The sequence below is a fragment of the Mixophyes fleayi genome, chromosome 2, assembly GCF_038048845.1.
Source record: "Mixophyes fleayi isolate aMixFle1 chromosome 2, aMixFle1.hap1, whole genome shotgun sequence".
In the NCBI taxonomy this organism is placed as follows: Eukaryota; Metazoa; Chordata; class Amphibia; order Anura; family Limnodynastidae; genus Mixophyes; species Mixophyes fleayi.
Window position 1 is genome coordinate 310,267,015 of NC_134403.1, and position 27,198 is coordinate 310,294,212.

General features: G+C 41.6%; 1 protein-coding gene across 1 annotated transcript in view; it reads right to left on the reverse strand.

The window, feature by feature from the left end:
- SH3KBP1 (SH3 domain containing kinase binding protein 1) overlaps positions 1–27,198 on the reverse strand; it is a 316,533-nt gene that overhangs the window by 158,864 nt on the left and 130,471 nt on the right. The window contains exon 4 of the mRNA XM_075196540.1: positions 11,110–11,216. Within this exon, the coding sequence (XP_075052641.1) occupies positions 11,110–11,216 (107 nt within the window). The remainder of the gene's footprint in view (positions 1–11,109; positions 11,217–27,198) is intronic.

Below are 27,198 nucleotides of genomic sequence, written 5' to 3' on the forward strand. Positions count from 1 at the left end.
ATAGTAAGGGGTATGTTTTTGTGAGGTATATGCCTAGATATTTAATCTACTGTGGCTGCCATTGAAAGGCATGATTTGCTTTGAGATTTTGTAGGAGGGGGGGTAAATCAGGTCTAAGATTTCCGATTTGTCGGGTGTTTGTTTTGCAATTAAACAATTCGCTAAGTTGTTGTTGGATTTCTTGAAAGAGGTTTGGCAGGGCAATATGGGGGTTTATGATGGTCAAAATTATGTAATCTGCGGACACTGCAATTTTATAATTACGGATGCCTGTTTTGATTCCTGTGATATCCGGATTCAGTCTGATGTGGGCTGCCAACAGCTCCATAATTAAGGCGAAGGGTGACGGAGAGAAAGGGCAGTCCTGGCGGGTGCCGTTTTGAATGCCGAATGGAGCTTAGATAGCACCGTTTGCTAGAACCGCATGCTGAGAGATTGATATATAGGGCTGCTACTCCTCTGCAGAAGGCTCCCTGTATTCCCATGTTCACTAAAGTGTGTTGCATGAACAGCCAGGCCACTATGTCAAATGCTTTCTCCGCGTTTAGCACCACCAACTGAGCAGGGAGAGCCATAAGGGATGCGAAGTTTAGTTAACTAATAAGCCTCTGATGTTATCCGAGGCCTCATTTAGTCAGGATAGACCAGCGAGGGCAAAACTCTACCAAACCTAGTATCAAGTATTTTCGCAAAGAGATTTTTAAATCGGTGTTTAGAAGCAAAATGGGTCTTTAAATGCCAGGGTCTATGGGATCTCTATCCAGTTTAGGGATCAGCACTATCCACGCTCTGGTAGTAGCCCCGTCGAACATCTAGCTGGCAAGCATGGCGTTAAATAGGCTTAGGAGCATGGGAACCAAGGACCCTTTAAATTTCTTATAGTAGAGGGCTGGGAATCCATCAGGTCCAGGGGCGGGGCATTGCTTCAGAGTTTGAATAGCTTCAACTATTTCCTCTGATGTCCTTTCTGCATTTAGGGATTCCATTTGGGCACTGGTAAGTTTGAGAAGGTGACATGTACGGAGATATGTATTAAAAGTGGTTTTGTGATGGGCTGGGTCGCTTGCTGGTGGTGGGAGATCATAAAGAGAGGCATTGTAGCCCCGAAATCTTTGCACAATGAATTTAGGATCATATATTAAGGAGCAGACAGCTGATTTTTGGCCGATAATTCGATTGCAGGTACATCAGGCTTTAAGTTTGCGGGCAAGAAGGGTATCGGTTTTGTTTGCCTTTTCATAAAAGCTTTGCCTCAACCACTGTAATGTATTTGCTGCAGTTTTGGAGAGCAATTCGTTAAGTTGACTTCTCAGGGCTAAGAACTTGAGGTAAGTTAGTTTTTTAGGATGTGTGCGGTGTAGGTCTGTGAGGGATGCTATCTAACTTTCTAGGTCTTGGATACGTTCTCTTTCTGCTCTCTTTCGAGCCACAGCCAGATTAATCAACACGCTTCTAAGAGTAGAATTGTGGGCCTCCCATAGTATCACCTGTGAGATTTCTGGTGTGGACATTTTCGCTATGAAGCAAAAGTGAGTCATTGAGTAGAGGCAGCTGGGGCAGCAAAACGTTGATCCAAGGAGGCCTCCGGCATAGGTGATGGAGAAAACATTACACACTGAGGCGTTTTAAAGTAATGAAAGGAGATAACCACATCCCTTGGGGGATGGTCTGAAGGCGGCTTTGTGCGACCTGCCCAGATGGTGTGAGTCCCTGAACGTGTCAGGCAGCAAATGTATAAATAGTCCCTCAAGATATTGCAGGAGTGCTTCCAGGGTGACAGTCTCCGGAATATATTTGATTTTTATATTATTTCGCCGATTTCGATTCTCCATATCTTCAAGGTGATCTTTGAAAGTATCAAGTTCGGTTCACAATCCAGAGGTCTCTGCGTCGGTGAATTGTTGATGCCGACAGACCGTGTCAAGCTGATTTTCCACAGTATCTGTGTGAGCGCCCAGTACAGTTATGTCAGTGTGTAGTTCTGAAATGATCGCCCTCATTTCAGGCTGGATAGTTTTGGTTACAATTGCAATTACATCATTAGCTGCGAGTAGCAAGGGCGCAACTGGAGCCTCATCTGAGTCTGAGCCCAAGTCTGCAGAGTCCGTTGTAAACTTGGAGCGGGTGCCATCTTTCTCTAACGATTTGATGATTGTGTTTTTGGATGTAGAGGAGGCCTTTTTATGACGATGTGACATTTTAAGGAATCAGACGACGTCAGATATAAGTTGTGGAGGTCTGTGTCAAGGGTGTAGTATACCCCAGCGGATGACGAAGCTTCTCAGTACGGTTCAGTAGTTCAGGTAAGTAGTGTTAGCACATAGGATTATACAGGTTCTACCCTTGTGCCTGTTGACCTCATTTGGAACTGGTTATGGGTACCTCACACAGATTAAAGAGAGTTATATGAGCAGGCAGTGTGCCTGAAACTTAGAGGTATCCGGCTCATGTGTTGCCTGTGGAAAAGATCAATAGGCTACGAGATGGTAATGTTCAATTGTATCCACAAGGTGGCAGCAGGGATGCTAGTCTCCGGCTGTTAGCTGTTATAACTGGAGGAAGAGGCAAATTTTGTGTGTTTCTCTCACTGTGCAGGGTCTATGCGCTGTTGTCTGTGCAGCACCCACCTCACTGCCGTTGTTCATTGACCGCCGACAGCTCCCGTCCGGCAAACCCAGGTACCCTGACCAGGAGGGCACTGCCGACGTTTACCACCAGCCACCAGGAGAGCTGCTGAGGTGACCAGGGATGTTCTTAGGGAGACCGCTGCAGGGTGGGATAGCTAGGCCTATAGTTTGTCTTGCACCCACGTGTCGCTTGGGCGACTTGCCTAGATTCTCTGTAAGTGGCCATCGGAGGACTTACCTCTCCACAGACGGTCGATTCCAAGTCCAGGACTGTCAGGTAATTCTCAGGGGAGCCTGGCGACAGGTTCGGAAAGTCCACTGCAGGAGATTGTTTCCCGGGGCACGGCTGTGTGATGCGAACAGTCTGAGGTGGAGAGACTCTGGATAGAACCATGGGACGGCAATGTTTTTGCTGCTGCTTGACCCTGCTGTTCGTAGTGAACACAGCCATTGGTTCTGGGGTAAAAAGGAGGCAGGGCACTTCTAGAATTTGTATTTTTGGGGTTCAATGTCAGGGAGCTCCAGGAGAGCACGTCTTGCTCGATATTGGCTAAGCCAAGTCCCCCAAAACATTGAGAAGTTTTCTGCTCAAATAGGACACAGGGTGCTCCTATCCAACTGGCCCCACCTGCCTAAGTACTGCTCCCATTCCATAATGTGACACATAAGTTTGCACAAAAAAGTCCTCGTCCTAATTGAACTGGAGCACTAACCAGGGCTTCCTTTATCGACTGAAATGCCAGCTCAAAAGCAGGTGTTCAGTCAACTACTTTGGGGGAATTTTTCTTAGTGAAATCCGTCAGGGGCTTCGCTACAGTACTAAAGTCTGTGACAAAACGTCTGTAGTATCCTGCAGTCCCTCAGAAGGCAAGTACGTGTTTCTGGGTTGTGGGCTGGGGCAAGTCACGGATTGCCTCTACCTTTGCTGGTTTGGGCCTAAGCCTACCTCCCCCACACGATGTCCCAGATACTGTATCTCTGACATCCCCATTTTACATTTGTCTGCCCTGGTGGTGAGACCTGCTCACTAAATTTTCTCCAATACCTGCCCTACATGGTTTAGATGGTCCTCCAAGGACTTACTGAAAAAGGCAATGTCATACAAGTAAGCTTGAGCAATGCCTTTATACCCTTCCAGCATGTAATCAACCACACATTGGCTGGCACATTCTTCATCCCAAATGGCATTGCCTTAAACACAAACAGGTCAAATGGGGTGATGAACGCAGACCGTTCTTGAGCCTCTGGGGTCAGTGGTATCTGCCAAAACCCCTTGTTCAAGTCAAGGGTTGAAATATACTTTGCTCCAGCTAACCAGTCTAACAGAGCGTCAATGCGAGCAGGGAATAGGCATCAGACACAGTCACCTCGTTCAACAGCGGTAATCTACACAAAACTGCGTTGTCTTGTCCTTCTTGGGAAACAATACAATGGAAGAAACCCAGGCACTGCACAATGGCTGGATCACACCAAGTTCAAGCATCTCGTGCACCTCCTTGTACATACACTCCTTGGCCTCTGGTGAAACCTGGAAAGTGCGTTGCCTAACTGACCTAAGCTTGCCATGTCTACATGGTGCATCAACAAGGAGGTCCGGCCGTACTTCCTAATAAACTGAGTCGCAATGGGCAGCAGCACTGCCTCAAGCTGCTCCCACTTGTGGGTGCTCAACTACGTATCCTAGCACACTTCCTCTACACCACCTTCACCACTGGCGTCCGTAGGTCAGGTAGTGGATCATTTCCTGGTTCCTCAGTCGGTAAGCAGCAAACCACAGCTACCGACTCCACACACTCGTAGTATGCCTTCAAAATATTTACATGGTAGATTCGCTGCAGCCTACAATCGTTATCAAATGACACCACGTAGCTGATGTCACTTAGGCCATGTACAATGTACAATCCAGCCCAGGCAGCCTGCAACTTGTTCTGATGTGTGGGTATCAGGAAAAGGACTTTCTGCCATACTTCAAATATTCTGGCGCCCGCTCCTTGATCATATTATATCTTTTGCTTGGCCTGCGCTTCCGCTAGGTTAGCTTGTGCAAGCCCCATGAGTTTCTCTAACCGATCTCTGAGCTTTAACACATACTCCACCACAAAGACATGCTGGGTGGGTAGCTCCCCTTCCCAAGCCTCCAGGAACAGGTCAAGAGGTCCACAGACTCTGTTGCCATATATTAATTCAAAGGTGGCAAAACTGGTAGACTTCTGCGGCACCTCCCTATAAGCAAATAGGAGGTGTGGCAGGTAGCGTTCTCAGTCCCCCCACTCTGAAATTACAAATGCCCGTAGCATATGATTCACAGTTCCATTGAACCGCTGGCACAGTCTGTTAGTCTGGGGATAGTAGGGGGCAGTACAGAGATGCCGAATTCTGTACTTTGCCCAGAGACACTGGACTAGTTCACTCATGAACTGTGTCCCTTGATCAGTTAGAATGTCACATGGGAACCCTACTTTACTAAATACTCCTAGCAGCGTGTCCGCTACCTTTTCCACAGTGATGGCAGACAGAGCCACAGCCTCTGGATACCAGGTAGCGTAATTCACCAGGGTCAGGGTGTACCCTTTTTCCAATCTACTGGGCACAAGTAGTGGACCTACTATGTCCACAGCCACTCACTGGAAAGGTTCCCAACTATTAGACCTAAGAGGAGCACGAGCACTGGGGTGCCCAAACTGATGACAAAGATCACAGGACTTACAGTAGGCCGGATGTCATCCGACATTCCCGGCCATAAAAGGTCTGTGTCAGGCATTTCAGTGTTCGGTCTCTTCCTTGGTGTCCAGCCATGGATTTTGCAGGCAACTGACTACAGTTGCGCGCAAATGCTCCATGATGCCACCAGTTGTACGTATTTCCGGACTGGTCTATCCCCAGTTACCTTCCTAGCTACCTTGTACAGCAACCCTTTGCATCTGGTTACACTTCCCACCTCCATCCCTGAAAGTCCGCTGCTAGCTTGGCTTCCAGCGAGGGAACAGTCAGCTGGTTGGATGTTTGTATACTGGCTTTGTGGGGTGAGTAAGAGAGGGGTGTCTCCCTGATTGTACAGTCTGTTGGGGTTGACTGTTAACCTGACGCTTCTGCCAGGGTGGCGTAACAGCCACATATGGATCCGCCAAATGGGCGGCTGCTTCCATGGTGGTTGGTTCCCTGTCCAGAACCCATTCTCTCACCTCCGGTGCACAGCGGAGATGAAACTATTCTTGGCATATCTAGTCTATTACCTCCTCCACGGTCTGGGTGCCAGCTTCACGCATCCACTTCCTCGCAGACTCCCGGAGCAGGTTAGCAAACACCTCATGAGTGGCGAGGAGGTTCTTGGCAAGATCCCGGAACTTTTTCTGATATGTTTCTGGGGTAATAGTGTACCATTTAAGGAGGGCACTCTTTACTATATCATAGTCCACACAGTCCTCTGAGGGCACTCCACGGTAGGCCTCCACTCACGTCCTTGGAGTGTGGGCACCAAATGCTTAACCCATTCCACTCTAGGTACAGCGTGTAGTCTACAATAGGAAAGAGGGATGTATGGGTTAGGCCGTGCTTCCCGATATGTAGGGGTGCTGCCACAAATGGACCTATATGATGTTCGAGGGGAGTCCCCATCCTCCGAAAGTAATAATAAATGCAAAATTGCGCATGGCAATATGTACATAAACCTTTGAAAGGTTAAATACTAAAATTGGACATTTTATTACATAATATGACATTAACAGGTTCTGGCCAGAACAATAAAAACAATGATGAGGAAAAATATTGAAACATGCAAGGTGTATAAAATTCATCTGCAACAAGGCAAGTCCTGTATTGATTGCAGATATAACATAACTCGGCTCTCCTGACTGGTGAACAAAAAGCTGCCTGGGTTATCCCACCGCTTATCGCAGCGATAGTAAGTACCTTATCTCCGCAAGCTATCAATAAATTATTGTCAGCACAGATAAGCGATACTTAACTGCCTCAGCAATACTGGCTGGAAGTGGTAAGGCTAAATAACCCCTTTGCTGGGCCAGTTTCTGGAGATATGAGTATAGGCGGCCCAGATGGCTGATTTGTAATCCTGAGATGGTAATTACAGAACAAGGACCGTAGCGTCACAATCCTTGTTAAATAGGCTTTCCCACAGTGGAACACGGCAAAACTAGTTGCCAGTGGGGGCTACCACAAGTGCGAACCTCTTGATAGATGGCACAATGCCCTATCAAAATAAAAATACAGTTTCCTTTTGCTGTAGATAGGGCATTTCACCGTTTAATAAATAAAGCCCACTGTAATGCTGTGTTAGAAGCCCACTGTAATGATGTGTTAGAAGCTCTCATCAGCTGTCTGTCATGGAGTGGGAAAGTAATACTTTAATTTTTAACAGAGCTGCCGTTGTAAGAGCTGCAGTGGAATTTCAGGTTAACAGCCTGTAAAATAAGAGGCAAAGCTGGAACTCCTCCTGTAAAAAGGCTGTGTTTTCCACGTCAGTATTACAGTCCGGGCCAGTGCTACCACTGGGTGAATAATGCCAATTATTCAGTGTTTTTATTTTCCCCACAGCACCACTGCAGTGAGTTCCAGCCGCTTCATGCCTGTAAAACCGCCGGCTGCTGCTCCTCCATATTGCTGATGGGCTAAGAGAGTGGTGCCATGTTTGATGTCACAGCCCAGTGCCACAATCCCAAGATGAGAAAAATAAGCCACCCCCCCTACCACAAAAATTAAGAAGCTAGGGAGGGTGGGCACCTCAGGTGGAGGACAACAGAAGGGTGGGGGCTCCTGAAGGGACAGGGTACCTGCACTAGCCCTGATTACAGATATACTACATTTACCATGGCTGTTCTTCCCACAGCACAGGGTGTAAATACAATCACTCACTGACGGAACTACCATTGGTGCAGTAGGTGCAGTGCACCAGGGTCCATGGAGATAATGGGGCCAGCTGCATGGGGAACTAAAGAGCTGTGGGTCCGGTTCCCTCCTTCTCGCTTCCTTGGGGCCCAAAGCTGGCTAGTTCAGGAGAAGCACAGGTGATTGATGTAACACTTCACTTTCTCTTGCAATCAAGTATTCAGGAGTGTGGTGATTAATGAATGGACAGGTGGAGAGGTTTTTCCGGGAATGGGGGCATAGGTGCTACAAGGGGAAAGAATGCCCCTATTCAACAGTGCTCTTGTTTTTAATATTCACTTTCAGTTTTACATTAAAGATCTCCTTCCATAAAGGTGCACTGTCAAACTTCCAATGCCATGAGATGACTTTAAAAACCTCCTCCAGCTTACAGTAAGAGAGAAATATTTGTTACATCACTGGCTGGTGTATCTCCTAAACTGCGGGATCGTGGGCAAAGGGACCTGTGATTTTATTACTGTAGTTGTGGGGGGAAGGGTATTGGGAATATTTACAATTTTAACTCCCACAGATTGTAAGCTTATGAGCAGCGCCCTCTTCCCTCTCTGTATGTATTACCCAGAATTGTTTTATTACTGTTTGCTTCCAATTGTAAAGCGCTTAGGAGTTTGCTGGCGCTACATAAATAAATGTTGGTGATGAAGATGATGATTATGGTGAACTGCAAAGCCTATATTATAACTCACATACATAAAATGTAATTTTTTTTTTAAATAATTCAATGCAATTTTAAAATGAGTTTGTTTGTAACTAATTACTGCAATTGCTTTACTTCATTACAAATTTAAAAAGGTCTCCATGCGAGTGACACACAAAACCCACACAACACTACCTCCAGATGAACGCCTACCTACACAGCACCCTATGATTAAAAATAGTAAAGTCATTTCACTCAATATACACCCACCGTGCACATTTAACATTACAATGCAAAATCACATAAAAAGAAACGTTTTTCTTCCGAGAGCAATGAAGGTCTGTTTTTCAACTGAAGGAAGATGTTTTATAAAACAATTGCAAACAAAGAAATAAGCCAATTTTTTCTTAAAAATCTTAAATAGATGTTGAATTATAAAGATGCATCCTGGGACATATGAATACAGCATAAAGCTTCTCATACACGGTCAGCGGTTACAATATCTCTGTACTGCTCTATAGTATTCATTTACTGTTAGATTTTTAAAAGGCAGCTCTACGGTAACTGATCTTTAAAGCGTCTAAACCACCCACCACATAAACATTATGAAATATAGGAAAAAGGAACGAGGGAAAATATGGAAATATAGAGAAAATGTAAATAAATGTCAAAGGCCCAATATTTATACTAAGTCATAGCTCAAAAGTGCCATAGGGCCAGATGCTCTAAACTCCAGTATGGAATTTAAGGAGACTGTAACAGAGATGGTTAACTTTTAACGTCGCCTTGATTCTATAACGATCTGCTCTAAGGTCCCCCTAACTCATGTATAGGAGTGTGACATTACTTAAAACTTAAGAAACCTTAAGAATAAAAGGATGCAAAGGAAATAAATATATAAGTGCTAACACATTAGTAGCTATTCTCTATCTCTGTTATCCTTAAGGTCAGGTCAAAATGACTTAAATCTTATGACTCATGAGAGGCCTTTTAGTAAATCATTCAGTTCAATAAGGTCGGCTTAATGCATCATTCGGTGACCCTATTTATCTATTTAGTGCCTGTTAGTACTTTAGGAAGAATTGGCCAAAAATGTCATAATATCAGTCCAATGTCCTAAAAGCTGAATGTAACATTAGTGCAAGAAAAGTATTTTGGGTCAGTTTGTAATTACAGGTTTTACTTTATTCTTAACAGATGTATTTTGTCTTCTAAACACAGCTATAATCTAAAGTAAACAATAGAGTGGTCCTATTCTAATTGTTTTATAGATGCATTGAAGTGAAGCTGGGTACACACTACAGGTGTTTCAACCACTTATCATGCCAATCACACGATAAACAGCTGTTAGATCCGATATCACACTACTGTGTACACTGTTATGATCATGTGTTATTATACCAAAGTAAGGTTTGGTTCGATTTTATAACCAGACTAAAAATCACCAGTAACGATGGAACGATGTTGGGCAAATGTGATTGTGTGTATGCTCATGACCAGCAGCGTAAACAGATCTCTATGGAGTTTGCAGAGTCACGATCTTTTCAGCAAGTCATTATGAGAGATGAAGAGCACAGATCTGAAGGTAAATCGTGTAGGTGTACACATGAATCTGCATGATAATGGGGACTTTCAATCACTGGCAATATCATTACAGAAGAAGAAGGATGTGAGGAGGAGAGGGATCAGGGATACAGACAGGTAGGTGCTGGTGAGTGGAAGAAAAAAAGTGTTTTTGAAGATGCAGTTTAAAAAAGAATTTAACAGCTAATAAAATGAGAATAGCTGTATTCATACTGTATTGAAAAAAGAATGTAAAACTACACTACCACACACACCTACACCCTTATTACACCAATAAAGGTTTTCTTTTTTTTCCCCCCACGTTATACTGTTGATTCCCTAAGTTGTGCCGATTCTTTTTTTACATTGTATAGAACATACTCCTCTGCCAACATCATTAAATGCAGCTGACAAACAATGATAGTGGGAGACAGTCAAGTGGATCTTGATTCAGATTTTTTCCTGGGCACAAGATTTTAAGGCACAGCATTTAAGATAGTGGATAAGAACATTATACACCATAAAACACATATGTGTACACTAGAGATTGTAGCCAGAAGAATTTGCAGGAGCTTTGCACCTCTGTGAAACAGCCTGTTCCAGTGCTCATCTCTATTGTACACTGACATCAAACAGATCCACATTCTAAATGAATTTTATTTTTGCAAGCTTTAAACATATATCAGAGCTGAAAATATATACATATGTTCCAACTATCCCAATTTAAGCAGAACAGTCACCAGGGGACTTTTGACCAATTTGTGGATCAGTTGGAAGATATGTTCCACTGAGTGACGGCTCTTCAATGCCATGTGTACCAGTGGCAGGTGTGCGTGGCATTGAATAGATGTTTTAGGGGAGAGGCTAGTATGGGCCCGAGGTTTCAAAGTGCTGACTTCTCTGGAGGATGTGCCATCCCCCCAATTTGACGTGATCATGCCCACTTCATGGTGACCCAAGCACTGTCTCTCTATCCCATACTTGTCTACTCTCCCGCAATCTCCGGGAGGTTCCCAAGTTTTGGCGCTATGCAGTGCCGTGAACTTCGGCATTTCATAGCAGGGGGCGGGGCCATGGGGACACTTTATTTCTTAAAGTGCCCCTAATCTCTGCCTAGTCTGGCGCAATTTTCTCTTAACACCCCCCCCCCCCCACCTTCCATCTTTCAACCCCTTCATCACCATCTTTCCATTTATTTCCCAGCGGTGAAACAACATAACTAATGCAAGTGAATGTCTCCGTGATAAAACAAAACGTCTATACTACAAGGTCCTGTGGTACACACCGTCCTCATGTAAAGCCGGTTTCCGAATTGTAATTTCATGGCATCATTAATAACATTTAAAAAAAAACACAAAAGCATATAAAGCAGACTCTTACTTCTCCGAGGACTTCAATGACCTCTCCGACTTTGAGTTCCAGTTCATCCTCGTTCTGTGGCATGTAGCTAAAGGCCACTTGACACCTCCTACGCCGTGTCCCTTCACCTGTGCATGCCGATAGAAAGAAGTACGGTGAATTTCACAGTCATCTCCAACCATTTGTGTTTCTTCTCTTGAGTGTTATTGTTGATTGGTTATAATGACAGTACAGGGATGGACAAATTGCAGCTTTTTGTGTTGTTGAATAAATAATGACAAAGTAAACTCTAAAAGTTGACTATTAATTTGTATACTCAAACAGTATTACATAATTCAATCTGTAGTTCCAAATAGTTTCAGACACCTATCTCCTATTGCACGCACCCAATTTGTGGCTTGTACCAATATTTATGAAATGTGTGCCTCTGTGATGTCGCAGATTCCTTGTGAATTACTTGGCTGCATTTTCATGAAAATTGGTTCAAACCACAATTGACTGTCTTATCACTGTGCAGGTGACAGGTACAGGAGACAGGTGCCCTTTAGCAGCAGTAAAACAAAGTTCACCCCCTAACTTGGGTGGATCATGGACATTACAGGAGAATAGGCTAACTTGAATTAAACTCAAAATAAAGTTTAATATATAAGTAATGAGTAAAACATTTTTAAAACAATTTAGATTTTTAATCTAGACATTTAAAGATTTTCTTGGCAAATATTTAAACACATTAAGGAATACTTTGAGTAAATGTTAGTGGGTACTTAGAATGAATAAATACACAGTAAGGGTATAGGGCACTGTTAGCTAGCCTGTGACACTCCAGGGGGTAAATGTATTAATGTCCGGATTCTTCAACTCCGGCGTGTTCAGCGTCTTCGGCGATTAAATTTAAAGTGGCGCTGCATTGTAAAGGGAAACTTCCCTGTTTTTGTTTCCTGTGGAAATGCCCCAAATATGGAGCATATAGTTCTTTGTTAAATTACAGATGACTGTATTTTGTATTTGGATTCAAAATTTAGATACCTCATTGCTCCCTGTGACCAGAGCTATTCCCTGATGCTTAATATTAGTATGTAATAATCCTGCTTGCAAGAGGGAGATCTGCCCTCATGACTGATCAGGGGAAAATTAACTGAGCATGCTCATAAAGTCTTTGCCCATTGGCCTAGTCAAATCTAGTCCTAATTGGTTGGCTCAGGACAGTCTACACCCTGTAGCCCATTGGCCATCCTACTCAATCATTCACTAGGATTGTTGTAGTATTTGAAGTGCTTATTTGAATTTCTGAGGGGTGGAAAATGATTTTAGCTTAATATAAAGAGCGCATATTGCAGTATTGTTTGTGTAATTCTGGATGAATCATCAGTAGAACAGACTAATTGTAAAATCCCTTGTCAGGGCTACATATGGGCAATAAACACAATTCTGCTTATAAGATCCTGCATGATGCCTATCACCTGCTCTAATTCTGTGAACCCAGCGTCCTGAGTCAATGCTTTTCCTGCTATCAGCCACAAGTCACCAGCAAAGAGCTGATGCATATATACAACACCCAGGAGTGAGCTGATCCAGGTGCCCCTGGATGAGCCTGGTGGAGGCAGCAAATTTTCACGTACAGCCAGTGTACAGATGGGCCCTTACAGTCGGTGAGTATCTGGTGGCTGAGTATCACCAGTAGAAGTGGTCAATAATGACAGGTTACTAACAGTAAAGGGAACCCCAAGATAAAGCATTAAAACGACAGATAAACTGGAACAAGAATGATAGGATGGCATCTTAAGTTGTGGGAAACTGTTTGTGATTAGCTGGCAGTGAAGAAGAGCCCCAGGGACTCTCTGCTTTCCAAATTTACCCTGCAAAACTGTTTCAAGTACCATCACTACCACAAATCAATGACTGTTTAAAGTGAATGATGGGATGGCACTTGCAAGGCAATTCAATTCACTGGTGAAAAGTATGGTCCTGCTCTTTTTTTCACTGGTGGCAAGTCTGTTTAATGAAAGAATGATAGCTGCTAGGTCTATTTATATATATATATTTGTAATTGGAGGTTTCTTACGCTGTCAGAGCTGAGGTCGTGGGAAACCCCCAGATTATAAATAGACCTAGTGGCTGTCATTCTTTTATTATGTGCCAGCAGTTCCTGCAGACAGGAGCTAGTATACGTTGTATATTAAAGTGTTTTTGTTTTGCCAAGCATGTTTCCGGTGGATTATTTGGGTCACTCAAGCTGGAAGAAAAGAAGATTTATTTTTTTTGACAACCTGGAATGAATATTATTAGGTTTTTTTTATGAACAGCCACAGACTTTTGAAATTAATTTTATTGTTTTTTTTATGAACAACCACTTACCTTTGTATATTTTTATTAGGTTTTTTTGCGGACAATCACATACTATCTGAATGATTACAGATGAAGAACACAGATTCGTACCAAATCCCATCATGAGTTATCCCATGGCAGAAGAAATGGGTACTTAGGTAGGACCCTCACTACTGAGGTATGGCTTGATAATTCATTTTAGAAATACTTTTTAGAAGGCGAATTGCATTTAAAGAAAACTACAGCATTCCTAGTGCTAAAGTATGCTTCAGCAGAATAGCATTAAATTCAAGTGAACCAGACATGATTCAATTGTCACCACATATAGCATTACTCTTCATAGCAGGATTATAGCTGTAATGAAAATGCACTTTACATTCACTATCCTTAGACATGCTATATTAGTCTAAGTGAGATACTTGTTCTGGGTTATTGGCTAATGTCACCACTGAGTAAGTGAAGCAAGAAAAGAGAGCTGAAGAACATATATCTGAAGGTTGTGGCGGTTAACGTTTAGAACCCATTTTCCTTCAGTTTTGAGGAAAGATAAGTTAAGTGAAAATAGTAAACAAAAGATTTTCAAACAGGTAATTCGTGATTTATAGAAAAACACAACAAAGCACTAATAAAAAAATATTTTGAAATTACAATACTTAATTATAACAAATGTACATTATTTCCAAATATTTGACATTCCTTCTACATTTTTCATGCATGTTCTACCTCACTGATCCTAGCAATGTCTGTGCTTCTATTTCTACATGTTAGAAATGAAGTTATGCCCATGCTTTAGTTTTAATGACACACTGTACTGTCGTGTGAAAATTTAGATGCAAATGCAAAATTTGCATTCACACAGCGAAAGTGAAGGCAGGTAAGTGAAGTAAATAAAATAAAAACAACATATCTGCTACAGTACAATTTGTAAGGAACAGGTGTTAATGTAGACCAGGGGTAGGGAACCTGTGGCTCTCCAGGTGTTGTGAAACTACAAATCCCAGCATGCCTTGCCACCTATCTGCTGGTTATCTACTGGCAAAGCATGCTGGGACTTGTAGTTTCACAACACCTGGAGAGCCGCAGGTTGCCTACCCCTGATGTAGACTGATCATTCATTTTATTTAAAGATGCCTAAATCATGCAGAACAAGCAGTTTCCGCACGGTGTAGGGATTCATAAATAGGCCCCAAAAACGGACACAAATGTATAATCTTCTCTCAGGCTCAGAGAAAAGGGTTTGCGGACAGCCTCACATTTGTAGGTTCTTACAGTTAGAGGCGATTCATCTGCTTGGTTTGCCAAAACCTAGAATGACCTAATGGGTGATTGGTACACCCAACATTCAGCCACTCACCCCAGTATTCCCTTTTCATCTATTAGGGAACATATATATATATATATACACATACACACACACATATATATATATATATATATATATATATATATATATATATATATATATATATATATACACACATACACACAAGTTAACCTGTGCATGATACTCATGCATTCTAGTCAAATCAAGCTACTTAAGGTGTTAAAAAGGTTCTTGTCATGCATTTGGGCCATAGCCCAGGCCTCAACCACCAACCACTCCCCACTGTCACCCCCGGCAACCACCAACCACTCCCAACTGTCACTTCTCCTTCAAGAAATATATATATATATATATTTTTCAAATCTTTATAAACACTTTTAACAATTAACAAATTAAATTAACAAATTAAAAACATCTTAGTATACCAAATTTCAGCCCTTTCTGAATTTTTTTTTCCACACACACTAAGAATTTAGTAGGTCAGTGTATAACTCCGCCCAGCAGGTGGCGCTGCAGCTTGGTTTTATTTTTTCCCACACACAGACAGACTAACACACGCCACTAGACATTTATATTATAGATATATACACACATCTAATATATAAATGCTTAGTGGCGTCTGCGTGTGGAAAAAAAAAAACAAGTTGCAGCGCCACCTGCTGGGCAGAGTTATACACTGACCTACTAAATGCTTAGTGTGTGTGGGAAAAAAAATTCAAAAAGGGCTGAAATTTGGTAGGGCTCAAACTCATTTTCGTGAGGTAATTTTACCTCATGAACACACATGTGTAGAGGCGTGCGTTAGTGTGTGTGTGTGTGTGTGTGTGGAAAAAACTATTTTCTCAGAAAGGGCTCATCCAATTGACCTGAAATTTGGTATACTGACATTATTTGACAAAAAAATTAGAATAGTCAAGTCAGTTAACTTCCATCATCCCCCCTTCCCCCTGTGGGAGGGGTAGTAAAGGCTAAATTTACGAGTTGAGGGGTCAAACTCATTTTCGTGAGGTAATTTTACCTCATGAACACACATTAAAAAGGGCGCTTGCGTCGGGAAGTAACGATCTTCCCCTGAGGAGGCCTGGGCTAGGCCCAAATGCATGACAAGAATCTTTTTAAGACCTTAAGTATCTTGATTTGACTATAATGCATGAGTATCATGCACGGGTTAACTTGTATATATAATATATATATATATATATTGATGAAGTTAAGTAAAACTATGTAGTGTGTTCCAACTTCTCTTAAAAATGTAATACTAATTTAAAAAGTGTTAATACTTGTAAAATACAGCTATAAAGAAAATGCTAAATAATCTTAACTCTGCAGTAAATCTGCAGAACAGAGGATCTTCATAGGGTAGACATTAGTTTATTTAATAACAGCCTTTAATAAACAAAATAAATAGAGTACTTGCTCATCTGAGAGATTGAAACTCATTCAGTTTGGAACTGTATTATTATTATCTTTTATTTATATGGCAGCACAAAGGGTCCAAGGCTCTGTACATAGAGCATAGGACAATACAGAACACGGCATACAGGGCAGTACAGGAACAAAGTGCAATCAAAATATCCACTCAGCTGAGAACAGGTGCATCGGGCAAAGAGGTAGTGAAGTGAATTTCAGAACACTTATAAACCAGGAAAGGGAAGGAGGAGAGATGGGGAGTGAACTGAAACTAGAGATGGGCGGGTCTGGTTCCCCGAGAACCGAACCCACCCGAACTTTGCCTATCTGAGTACCGGCAAGGCTATCTGGGCAAGGCGATGTCAAACTACACAGTGTTTCGAAATCAGTCCAAAAAAAAACAAACCCAAAAAATATACTGTGTTGAAGCGAAAAAGAAGTGTTACTGAGCAAAAGTTAAGTGCCGATAAAAATTTTTTTGCCAACATGCCATTCTACACACGCAGTGGCAAAGAGAGAATGAGGCCTTCACCTTTGGCTATTAGTGGCAGATCCAAAAATGTTACCGAGCCTACAAGTGGTGCACAACTACTGCTACGCGTCAAAGCCGAGCTGCAAGATAACAGTAAGGCATTAGAGGATAATGTTTGCTCTGAATCCGAAATGACACCAATCCCTGTGGAGAGTCCATCCAACAGTGGGATGTCTAATCGTGAGCATTCTGTTAGTGTACCCATAAATAAGGGCCCTTTCAGCAGTTCTGTGTGCCTGAACAGCCCAAGTGTAGCCGGTGATACACCAAGTGAGGATGACACTTTGGAAATAGAAGAGGATGAGGGGGAGATTTGTGGAGGGGACGAGGGCGCTAATGAGGATGTTGATGATTATGATGCAGACATATACCAAATTGCCTTTCTCAATTTCTAGATTATAGAACGGCTGAATAGTTTTCTATTTTACTCCTAGTGGAGAGGGAATCTGATGCAGACAGATACCAAACTGCCTTTGTCCATTTCTTTCTATATTCGAATCTCTAGTTTTACAGTGTATGCAGCCTGTTTTTTTTTTCTATTTTACTACAAGTGGTTGGGGGGGGGTCTGATGCAGACAGATACCAAACTGTCTTTGTCCATTTCTTTGTATATTTGAATTTCTAGTTCCACAGTCTGTGCAGGCTGCTTTTTTTATATTCAACTACAAGTGGAGGGCGGGGGGGGGGGGGGGGGGAGGGCATAGATAGCCACCAAACTACCGTGGTCCATTTAATTTTACTTTCTAGTTCCACAGTCTGTGCAGGCTGCTTTTTTTATATTCAACTACAAGTGGAGGGCAGGGGGGGGGGGCATAGATAGTCACCAAACTACCGTGGTCCATTTAATTTTACTTTCTAGTTCCACAGTCTGTGCAGGCTGCTTTTTTTATATTCAACTACAAGTGGAGGGCAGGGGGGGACATAGATAGCCACCAAACTACAGTGGTCCATTTAATTTTACTTTCTAGTTCCACAGTCTGTGCAGGCTGCTTTTTTTATATTCAACTACAAGTGGAGGGCAGGGGGGGGACATAGATAGCCACCAAACTACCGTGGTCCATGTAATTTTACTTTCTAGTTCCACATTCTGTGCAGGCTGCTTTTTTTATATTCAACTACAAGTGGAGGGCGGGGGGGGCATAGATAGCCGCCAAACTACCGTGGTCCTTTTAATCTTACTTTCTAGTTCCACAGTCTGTGCAGGCTGCTTTTTTTATATTCAACTACAAGTGGAGGGCAGGGGGGGGGCATAGATAGCCACCAAACTACCGTGGTCCATTTAATTTTACTTTCTAGTTCCACAGTCTGTGCAGGCTGCTTTTTTTATATTCAACTACAAGTGGAGGGCGGGGGGCATAGATAGCCACCAAACTACTGTGGTCCATTTAATTTTACTTTCTAGTTCCACAGTCTGTGCAGGCTGCTTTTTTTATATTCAACTACAAGTGGAGGGCGGGGGGCATAGATAGCCACCAAACTACCGTGGTTAATTTAATTTTACTTTCTAGTTCCACAGTCTATGCAGGCTGCTTTTTTTAATATTCAACTACAAGTGGAGGGTGTAATATACACCCAAAGACGATGGCTACATTGCCAATAATCAAAGATGGAGGAGGTAGACAACCAGGTTTGTCTGTATAATTTGCAGACAAGTGTTTGAATTAAGGACGGCCTACAGGGATTAAACTGTTTATTCATAATTTATTTTTTTCAAAAATAGCAAAACAAAACCAAACAAAACTAAAACCAAAACACGCAAGGGTGGTTTTGCAAAACCAAAACCAAAACACGAAGGTAATCCAGATCCAAACCTGAATACAAAACCAAAACACGGGGGTCAGTGATTATCTCTAACTGAAACAAGCTGAACCTGTGTCCAGCAATGTGGGCAGGTTAACAGGATCAGAGCCAGTGATGGAGATGTGAAGGCAAGGAAGAAGAGGAGACCAAGGGCAGGAGCCTAGTGTCAAGGTGAAAAAATGAGGCTGGAGTGCCGAAGGCAAAGGTAACAGGAGGATGACACAAGGATTAGAGGGTCCTGCTCGACAGCACATTTAATAATGCTCTGCTTAAGGAAGTGTATAGTGCGTCCAATAACATATTATTATTATTATCTTTTATTTGTTAGGCGCCACAAGGTTTCCGCAGCACTGCACATAGTACAAACAGTAGACTATACAGGGTATAACAGTACAGAACAATAAACAAAAAGTACCAATACTTCAGAAACTTCAGGCAGGCAGATGCAATAGACATGGAGCAGAAGAACAGGTAAGGAGACAGGAGGGAAGAGGGACCTGCTCATACGAGCTTACATCCTATGGAAGGGTAAAACAGACCAGGCACAAGAGGAGCCAGTTGAGGGAATGGGAGAGAGGGGAGAATGAGCGGAGGAGATGGGGGTTAAGTGGATGGTTGGTAGGTTTTGAGGAAGAGGTGAGTTTTGAGAGCACGTTTGAAGGAGCACAGAGTAGGAGAGAGGCGGACGGAGCGAGGGAGCTCATTCCAGTGACGGGGGGCTGCACGGGAAACATATGTGTTTATGTACAGACAACCAGTGCTGTACTTGCAGTACAAGCTGAAAAGCGCAATTACATTGCAACTTTAGTAAGCAAAATATTTATTATTTTATGAGCCAGTTTCCTGCTCACTGGCACATGATTTTCAGTGAGTAATTGTAACTGCAAGCATGTGCAGGCCACTTGCTGCTTTTTGGATGCCTACAGAGAGGAAATCCAAAATGATTAATTTGAGTTAATTATAGCACTTTGGGGCCTTAGGATGAAATACTTATATGCATACTTAATGAATTGCTACATTCTTCGTTTACAGGGGGTCGTGAAAGCACATGATTATACTGCGTCTGTGTCTTGACTTTGCCTCAGTAATGTGGCAAACAGTGGATATAATTTCATGAGTGGAACAATGTGAAAAACACAATAACAAATCTTGAATTTTCACAGACGTCTCCTATATACACTCAGAGGGGTATGGAATTCTCAGAGCTGTTAGTAAAGTATAGCTGCCATTAGTCAGGCAGTAATGATCTTTAATTAAACGCAGAATACACAGATAATGCTTATTATGCCTATTCGAGAAATATAACTGGTAAGCACATATTGTGAGCATTTGGGAACGGGATGGGAATGTGCAAGACAGCAAAAGTGAGACATCAATTCAATGTCCAACTTTTATCTTTTGGACAAAACCTTGGTAACCTAACCTGCCTCCCACATAGGGTAGGAGGGGGGAGGTTGCTACTTGCTATACGCTAATTAACATCAGCAGGTTTGAGGCAGAAAGTTTTTAGAAAATAAATACAAACGCAATAAAACTAAAAACCAGATTTCTTTTTACATTGCTGATAGATGTAACAATGACTAAAGTGACAAGCACTGTCTTTTATAGCGTACACTATTAATTTAAAGATGTAGTAGTTTTCACTAGGCATGGCATATGTATCCATTTCTGCTGCCACCTCAGGCACATGGCAACTGACAGAAAGACAGCTTTCCATGGCAGGAATTTTTACTATCTTTTATTTATAAGGCTTCCACAGCGCCGAACATAGGGTTTCACATACATCACAATTACATAAGTTCATAGAGATAAGAGAAATGGGTACAGATAAGCAGATTAAGAAATGCAAGATGAAATTACCAGAACAAATTGCTTGGCATACAAAAACAATACAGCAATTCAAATCAGGGACAGAGAGGAGGATCGAGAGTGGGCAGACATGTAACAGACTACACACACCAGACACAGGGGCTGCAGTTTTGGGGGGAGTGATGCATTCTCATGTTTCCAGGCTATTTATAATTAGAGGATCCTCAGAGATATCAATAAGAAATTATAATTATCATGAGCAATGTGACATGGGAGTTATGACCAGGGATGCCGAGAGGGGGGTGGGGGGCGTTTAATAATTACCTGAACTGCTGACAGACGTTTGTGTGTTTTGTTCTGTTGTTTTTTTTTCAATTTTTTTTTTTTTTTTGCTGTGGCCCAGTGGGTGCTGGGGACTGGGGTGGGTGCTTTCCATGTGATGGGTGACATTTGGGGTCCGTCTCGCGAGAGTGCAGCGTGTGACCGCGCCTATAAGTAGCGTGAATCACAAGGCTGTGTGGCTCAGATGCAGGACATCAGTGCATTGCTTGCTGTTCTTCCAGAATTTACAGAGCAACTGCTGTAGCTGCAGGGAGAATTCTTTCCAGGTATTACACTGCTTATGTTGCCATAAAGTATGAAGACGCACATCTTTCTAATATAATAGCACTGTGTGATATTTTTTTGTACAAATAGCATTGGCACTCTGCTTGAACTGGGGTACCTATGTGTGGTATAATATGAATTGGGGACATTTATATGAGGCATAATATGAATTGGGGCATTTATGTGTGGCCTAAAATGAATTGGAGACATTACTGTGGCATAATATGAATTTAAGACACTTATGTGTGGCATAAAATGAACTGGGGACATTACTGCGGAATAATATGAACTGGGGGCACTTACGTGTGGCATAAAATGAATTGGGGACATTATTGTGTCATAATGTTAATTGGGACACTTATGTGCAGCATAATATGAATTGGGGGCAATTGTGTTGGCATAAAATAAATTGGGGGCATTACTGTGGCATAAAATGAACTGGAGGCATTGCTGTGGGATAATATGAACTGAGGGCACTTATGTGTATAAGAATGGGAATTGAAGGCACTTATGTGAGGCATAAAATGAATTGAGGATATTGCTGTGGCATAATATGAACTAGGGTACTTATGTGTGGTCTATAATGAATAGGGGGGCATTATTATGGCATAAAATGAATTGGGGGCAATACTGTAGTATGATATGAACTCTACTATGTGGTAAGTTATGAATTGTGGGCACAACTATTTGCCATAATATTAACTGGGCCTCTACTATGAGGCATGATATGATTTGCGGGCACAACTATGAGGTCACCGTCCTGAAAGTCAGGACTGTTGGGACATAGTTCACGCTCCAGCGAGCGGGCACTGCCCACTTCTGCCAATGGTGTACACAACAATGAAGGGGTTAGCGTGTAGGAGGGTGACCTAGCGCTCTTCATCTGCTAGACACTCTCCCAATGATGCAGAGCCACGCCCCAATTTTATGGCCACAACCACTCTCACAGCACATGAATGGTGAAATATAAGGGGGCCCCATGCAGCTGTTGTACAGCCCTGAATTCCTCTTGGCAGCCCTGGGTATGACAATGTAATCAGCAATGCAATGTTGTAGTAAAGCAGTACAAAGGCAATGTAGTACAGTAATGGTAGACTTAAGAGCAGTAAATACAAAGGCAATAGGAAAATGGTTGGAGGGGGTGAGAGTGAAGCATGGAAATAAGAAAAAACAAAGATATAATTACCAAGTTACAAAGTCCGGGACATGGAAATAAGAAGGGGAGTGGGAGGCGGCATTAGGTGAAACTTGTTACTGTGAGGTATTAGAAGTTGTTTCCTGCTGGTTCTACTATGTTGTTTAACTGTGCATTTACTTACAAAGTGTAGAAAAACCCAAAACACATGGGGTAGGAGGAGGGCATGGTGACATTGTCGCGTCACCATAGCCCCATCCTCATTATAAAAAGCCGAAATTCACGCCATTGAATGGAGGGGGCGGAGCTTAATGACACAACTAAGTCCTGCCCCCTTCATTCACTGCCGTGAATCTCGGCAAATGCGGAGCTTTGCCTACTCTTCCGGAAATTCAGGAGCCTCCTGGAAATTAAGGGAGAGTAGGCAAGTATGCTCCACTTTTCACGTCACTTTTTTTGTATGTCACTTTTGCACGTTTGAATAATTTTACTTATATTGTTATTTATGCACCTGCAAAAGCCCTTTCTATATAATGTTCGCCAGACAGGGGCAATAGACATCCCATAGAAAGTATATGTCAACACCCAATGTACTCCCACAAACTCCAAGAATGTACAAGTATCACAGAGCCTGTATCTGTGTAGTAGATTGATAGCGCCTGTGTCTGGCAGCCATTATTGTTTGCCAACCAGCTTTTGAAGAGGAGATAATGATTTGTAGCAAGGGAGGTAAAAAAAAAATGGCAAGAAAATCAGATGCATGGACTTACCCTGCTATTTAAACAGAAAATAAAATAAATGTGTTAGTAGGATTGCTGCTTTAAGTGTTACTAGGACAAATCTGCCACAGCAGAGGTTTTATGTTTTTTCTATTGCTAATACATACAATACACAATATGCACAATACATACCTTTATTCTTGTGGCCTATTTTATTCTTATAATGCATTAACCACATTCACACAGAGTAGACATTGCAAAGTGAGCTTTTCACACAATCTGTGGCTGCACAGCTAATAAATCCAAGTGCTATGTACTGAATAGCAGGGGAGCTATGTGCAGGATAACATGGGTGTTGAAGCTTTAAACTGTGCAGGTTATTTATATTTCCCTGATGTTGCAACTTGTATACTAGTGCAATAGCAAATATCATGCCCCTTTAGTGCCATCTATACAAATGTGTTCAAATCTGCAAGTAAATATATTAAAATAATTGGTGCAGGTGTATTAAGTTCTGTGGGTAGGCTGCAATTGCCCATGCATTTCACATGAATGTGTGAAAGGAGATCACTGGTGCCTGATTTGCCTATTTGAGTTAGTGATTTGTGATTCACTGCCCAGTTTTTCAATCCAGGATTTTATGTCAATCATTTCTTTGTGTGAAGTGGAAAGCAGCAGAAAGTTACTAGGGGGTCTCTGCATCATAAGATACAGTGCTGCTAAATATGCATCGCTGCACATCGCAGTGATGCATGTTTATGCACCGCTAAGATACAGTATGCTACGGCTACTCTGGGAGCCCCGACAAAGTGACCCCTTCCCTGTGATCCTATTACCGGCAGCTTAGCGCTGACAGTGACAGGAGGAGGTGCTGTGTGCATGCATTCTAGGAAGCCAGAGAGGCTTCAGCAGAATCCCATAAGAAATGACAGGTAACGCCATCCTGAGATGGCATTACCTGTCTGCGCAATGCAAAGCTTATCAAAGCTTCATGCATGGCAGAACATCTCAGTCCTCATATTAATCTATGGGGACTGCGATGCTGCACAGTGCTCGCCTAAACGGAGGAGATTTCTATGAAATCTCCTTTAGGCATGTAATGCATACTTAAAAGATGCGGAAACATCTGTGAGTTTCAGAGTAATTGATAGTCAATGGAGGTACATTGGATATTGTGCAATGAAAAGTGGCTTTCAGAAGAGAGGGTGGACAGACTAACTACAGATTAGTAAAAAAAAAAAACATGTTTTGTGCCAGCCAGTGCATTTTAACAACATATACCTTTTGACATCACAATGGATTGCCTTTTTATGTCTACATCTAAATAGATAATGGTGCTAATGACTACATAAAAAAATTGTCTTGGGGAACTCAGTTTGTTTTAAAGAAAAATGCAACATGTAATGCAATGGTTTTAAAAGGTGTTACTAAAGACATAAATAACTATCACAATATGTGCATTGTACTGCTACCAATGTAAGTGTATATAGTCTTTCATGTATGAGAAATTCCTGAGGCCAGCTAAAAAAAAAAACTAAACACCAGTTTTACCTAAAATGTCAGAATTCATTCTGTTGCATCTAGTTGGTTTTTGGCGGTCTGTGAGAGAAACAACGGAGCCTGGAAACTCCAGCTAAAGGGCACATATAGGACCTGAGTCATTAAGGAGAGCAAAGCATAAAACAGGAGTAACTTTGCACCTTGGCAAAACCATGTTGCATTACAGGGGGGAGGTATATTTAAAATGTGGGGACAGATTTATAGTTGGGATAGGGCATGTCCTAGATTAAATTTAAATGTCAGTGTAAAAATAAAGCTATAGAGTATTTATGTGTTACATGAGAAAGCAGCCAGTATTTTCGTTATGTGCAAAAGAATAAACTAATTTGCACCCCTTGCATTGCAACATGGTTTGTCCAAGTGCAAACTTACTCCTCTTTTTCTGCTTTGCTCTCCTTAATGACCCAGCCAGTGTGGAGAATATTTTCTTAGGTGGTAGGATGGCTTTAAAACCTCAACAATTAATGTATTTTAAACAACTACCATACTATACTAAGTGAAGAACTATCTAAACAGCCATCTCACCATGACCCCTATTTATGAATGACTGCTTTTTTAACATGATCCATTCTAATCCTTATTGCAAATATCGTGTGTATCTATTAAAAATCTTCAACAGGAACACCAGTCATGAGAGACTGCTGTACCTGTCACTGTCGCAAAGTGACCACCTTTGCAATAGACTATCGGAGAGTGACCACCTTTGCAATAGTGACTGGAGGGGAGAGCAGTAAGATGCAGTGAGGGATCCAAAGATCCCTGTACCTCAATGCTCTCTCCATACAGCAGAGCTGGTGTACATTACTGTATGTGTAATTGCCTGTTCAAATTGCAGTACAGAGCAGTCCTCAATAGACATCTATGGGGACTGCAATGTATTTCAAAACAAAATGCAAAGCAGGGGATCTCTATGATATCTGCTGTGATGCACTGTTCGTAAATTTGAACAACGGTTGCTTTTAGATGGTAAAAATGATTAATATATAGGCCCTTGGGGGTCTATTTATTTACTATTTAGAGAAAAGTCTCTCTCAGAGGCTAGAATAGGGCTTCTCCTTATACATCAAGCACTACAACCAGGTCCCGGCTGTAGCCCCACCAGCAAAAATATTCACAGACTAGAGCCTTGGAAGGCTATTTAACAAGGAGATCTACAGATAGCAATAGCAGGTAATAATAACAGAAGAATGTTTTATTATTTAATTAAAGCATTTTTCCTAAGTGAAATATGTTAAAATATTTCTTCTATTTTTTATATATATTGCTTTCTGTATTTTCTTTTTTATGTCCTAAGTGGAACTAAAAGCCCAAGTCCATGCTAGCCAGGTCACTCATGCGGTCCCAAGACTGGCTGGTGCAGCACTAAGAGTTTCACTCAGCACCAGCAATATTTTCTAAATAAATAGTGGCGATAATATATTTTTTATTGCTCAGATTAGCAATGATAAAAAATATGGATTATTACAGCATAATAGTAAATAGACCTGTGAGCATGCAAACTTTGTTCATAAATACATTAGCATGATATCTTGAGAGGAGATGGTTCAATGCAATCTATATAAATACCAGCAGGGTCACGCGGTGTTGCGCAGGTCCAATTTCTAATGTGTAGCAATTTTTATATATTAGCAAATTATTTGGTAAATAGACGAAAATGCTATTTAGAGAATAAGATTTGTTGCTTTGTCGCATTGTCGTTACATCGTGTTTGGCGAGGTTTTCTTCCAGCGGTCAAACAACTGTTTACAAAGAAAAAATTATGTTTTCAATATTGTTTGCTCTGTTGCATAAGATACTAACTATAACATTCGGCAGCTTTACCTTGAGAGCTGTGGAAGATAATCGTCAACGAACAAACGTCTTCTTTTATTTATATAAGAAAAGAAGACGTTTGTTTGTTTGTTGGTGATTATCTTCCACAGCTCTCAATGTACAGCTGCCAAGTCTTATAGAATTATTTTGTATTGAAAAAGTAAGATATTAGACAACATAGCAACAGTACGACAAATATTGAAAACATCAATTGTAAACAATTGTTTGACTGCTGGAAGGAAACCTCACAAAAACACGACATAACCACAATGCGACAAAGCAACAAATCTTATTTTCTAAATAGAATGTTTGGTCTATTTACCAAATAATTTGTTAATATATAAAAACTGCTACAGATTACAAATCGGACCCACGCAATGCCGGGTGATGCTGCTAGTTGTTAAATAAGATTCATTACAATACCCAACCACTAGATAAGCGGTTTATGACATCACAATACCCAACCACTAGATAAGCTGTTTATGACATCACAATAACCAACCACTAGATAAGCTGTTTATGACATCACAATACCCAACCACTAGATAAGCTGTTTATGACATCACAATACCCAACCACTAGATAAGCTGTTTATGACATCACAATACCCAACCACTAGATAAGCTGTTTATGACATCACAATAGACTTGTGGGCCAAGCTCCACTTTTTCTCTCTCTGTAATTGATTTAGAATATAGTTGAATCAATACAAATTCTAAAGGGCTACCATCCAACAAATTTTATTCATTTACTATAATCACCATATATCAAAATAAGCATCAACACTTCCCAGTGCTTGCATGATGGCTCCAATTTATACTAATATTCTGTTTTGTGTGATACTATGTTGCTAAAATACCATCCTCCAAAGCAGCATAAACGCTGTCACTATCTATCTTCAAATCTAAACTGAAATTCTGCTTCCTAGATAACTTACACTTTATAAAGGGCCTGTCACATGTGAGCAAACTACTTATGTGCTTAAGAGTCATAAACAAAATATAATTGTATAAGTTACTCAACCTTAGCTGGACCCCACTTCATGTCCCCACACTGTGTAGCTGCTGACAAATGCCAT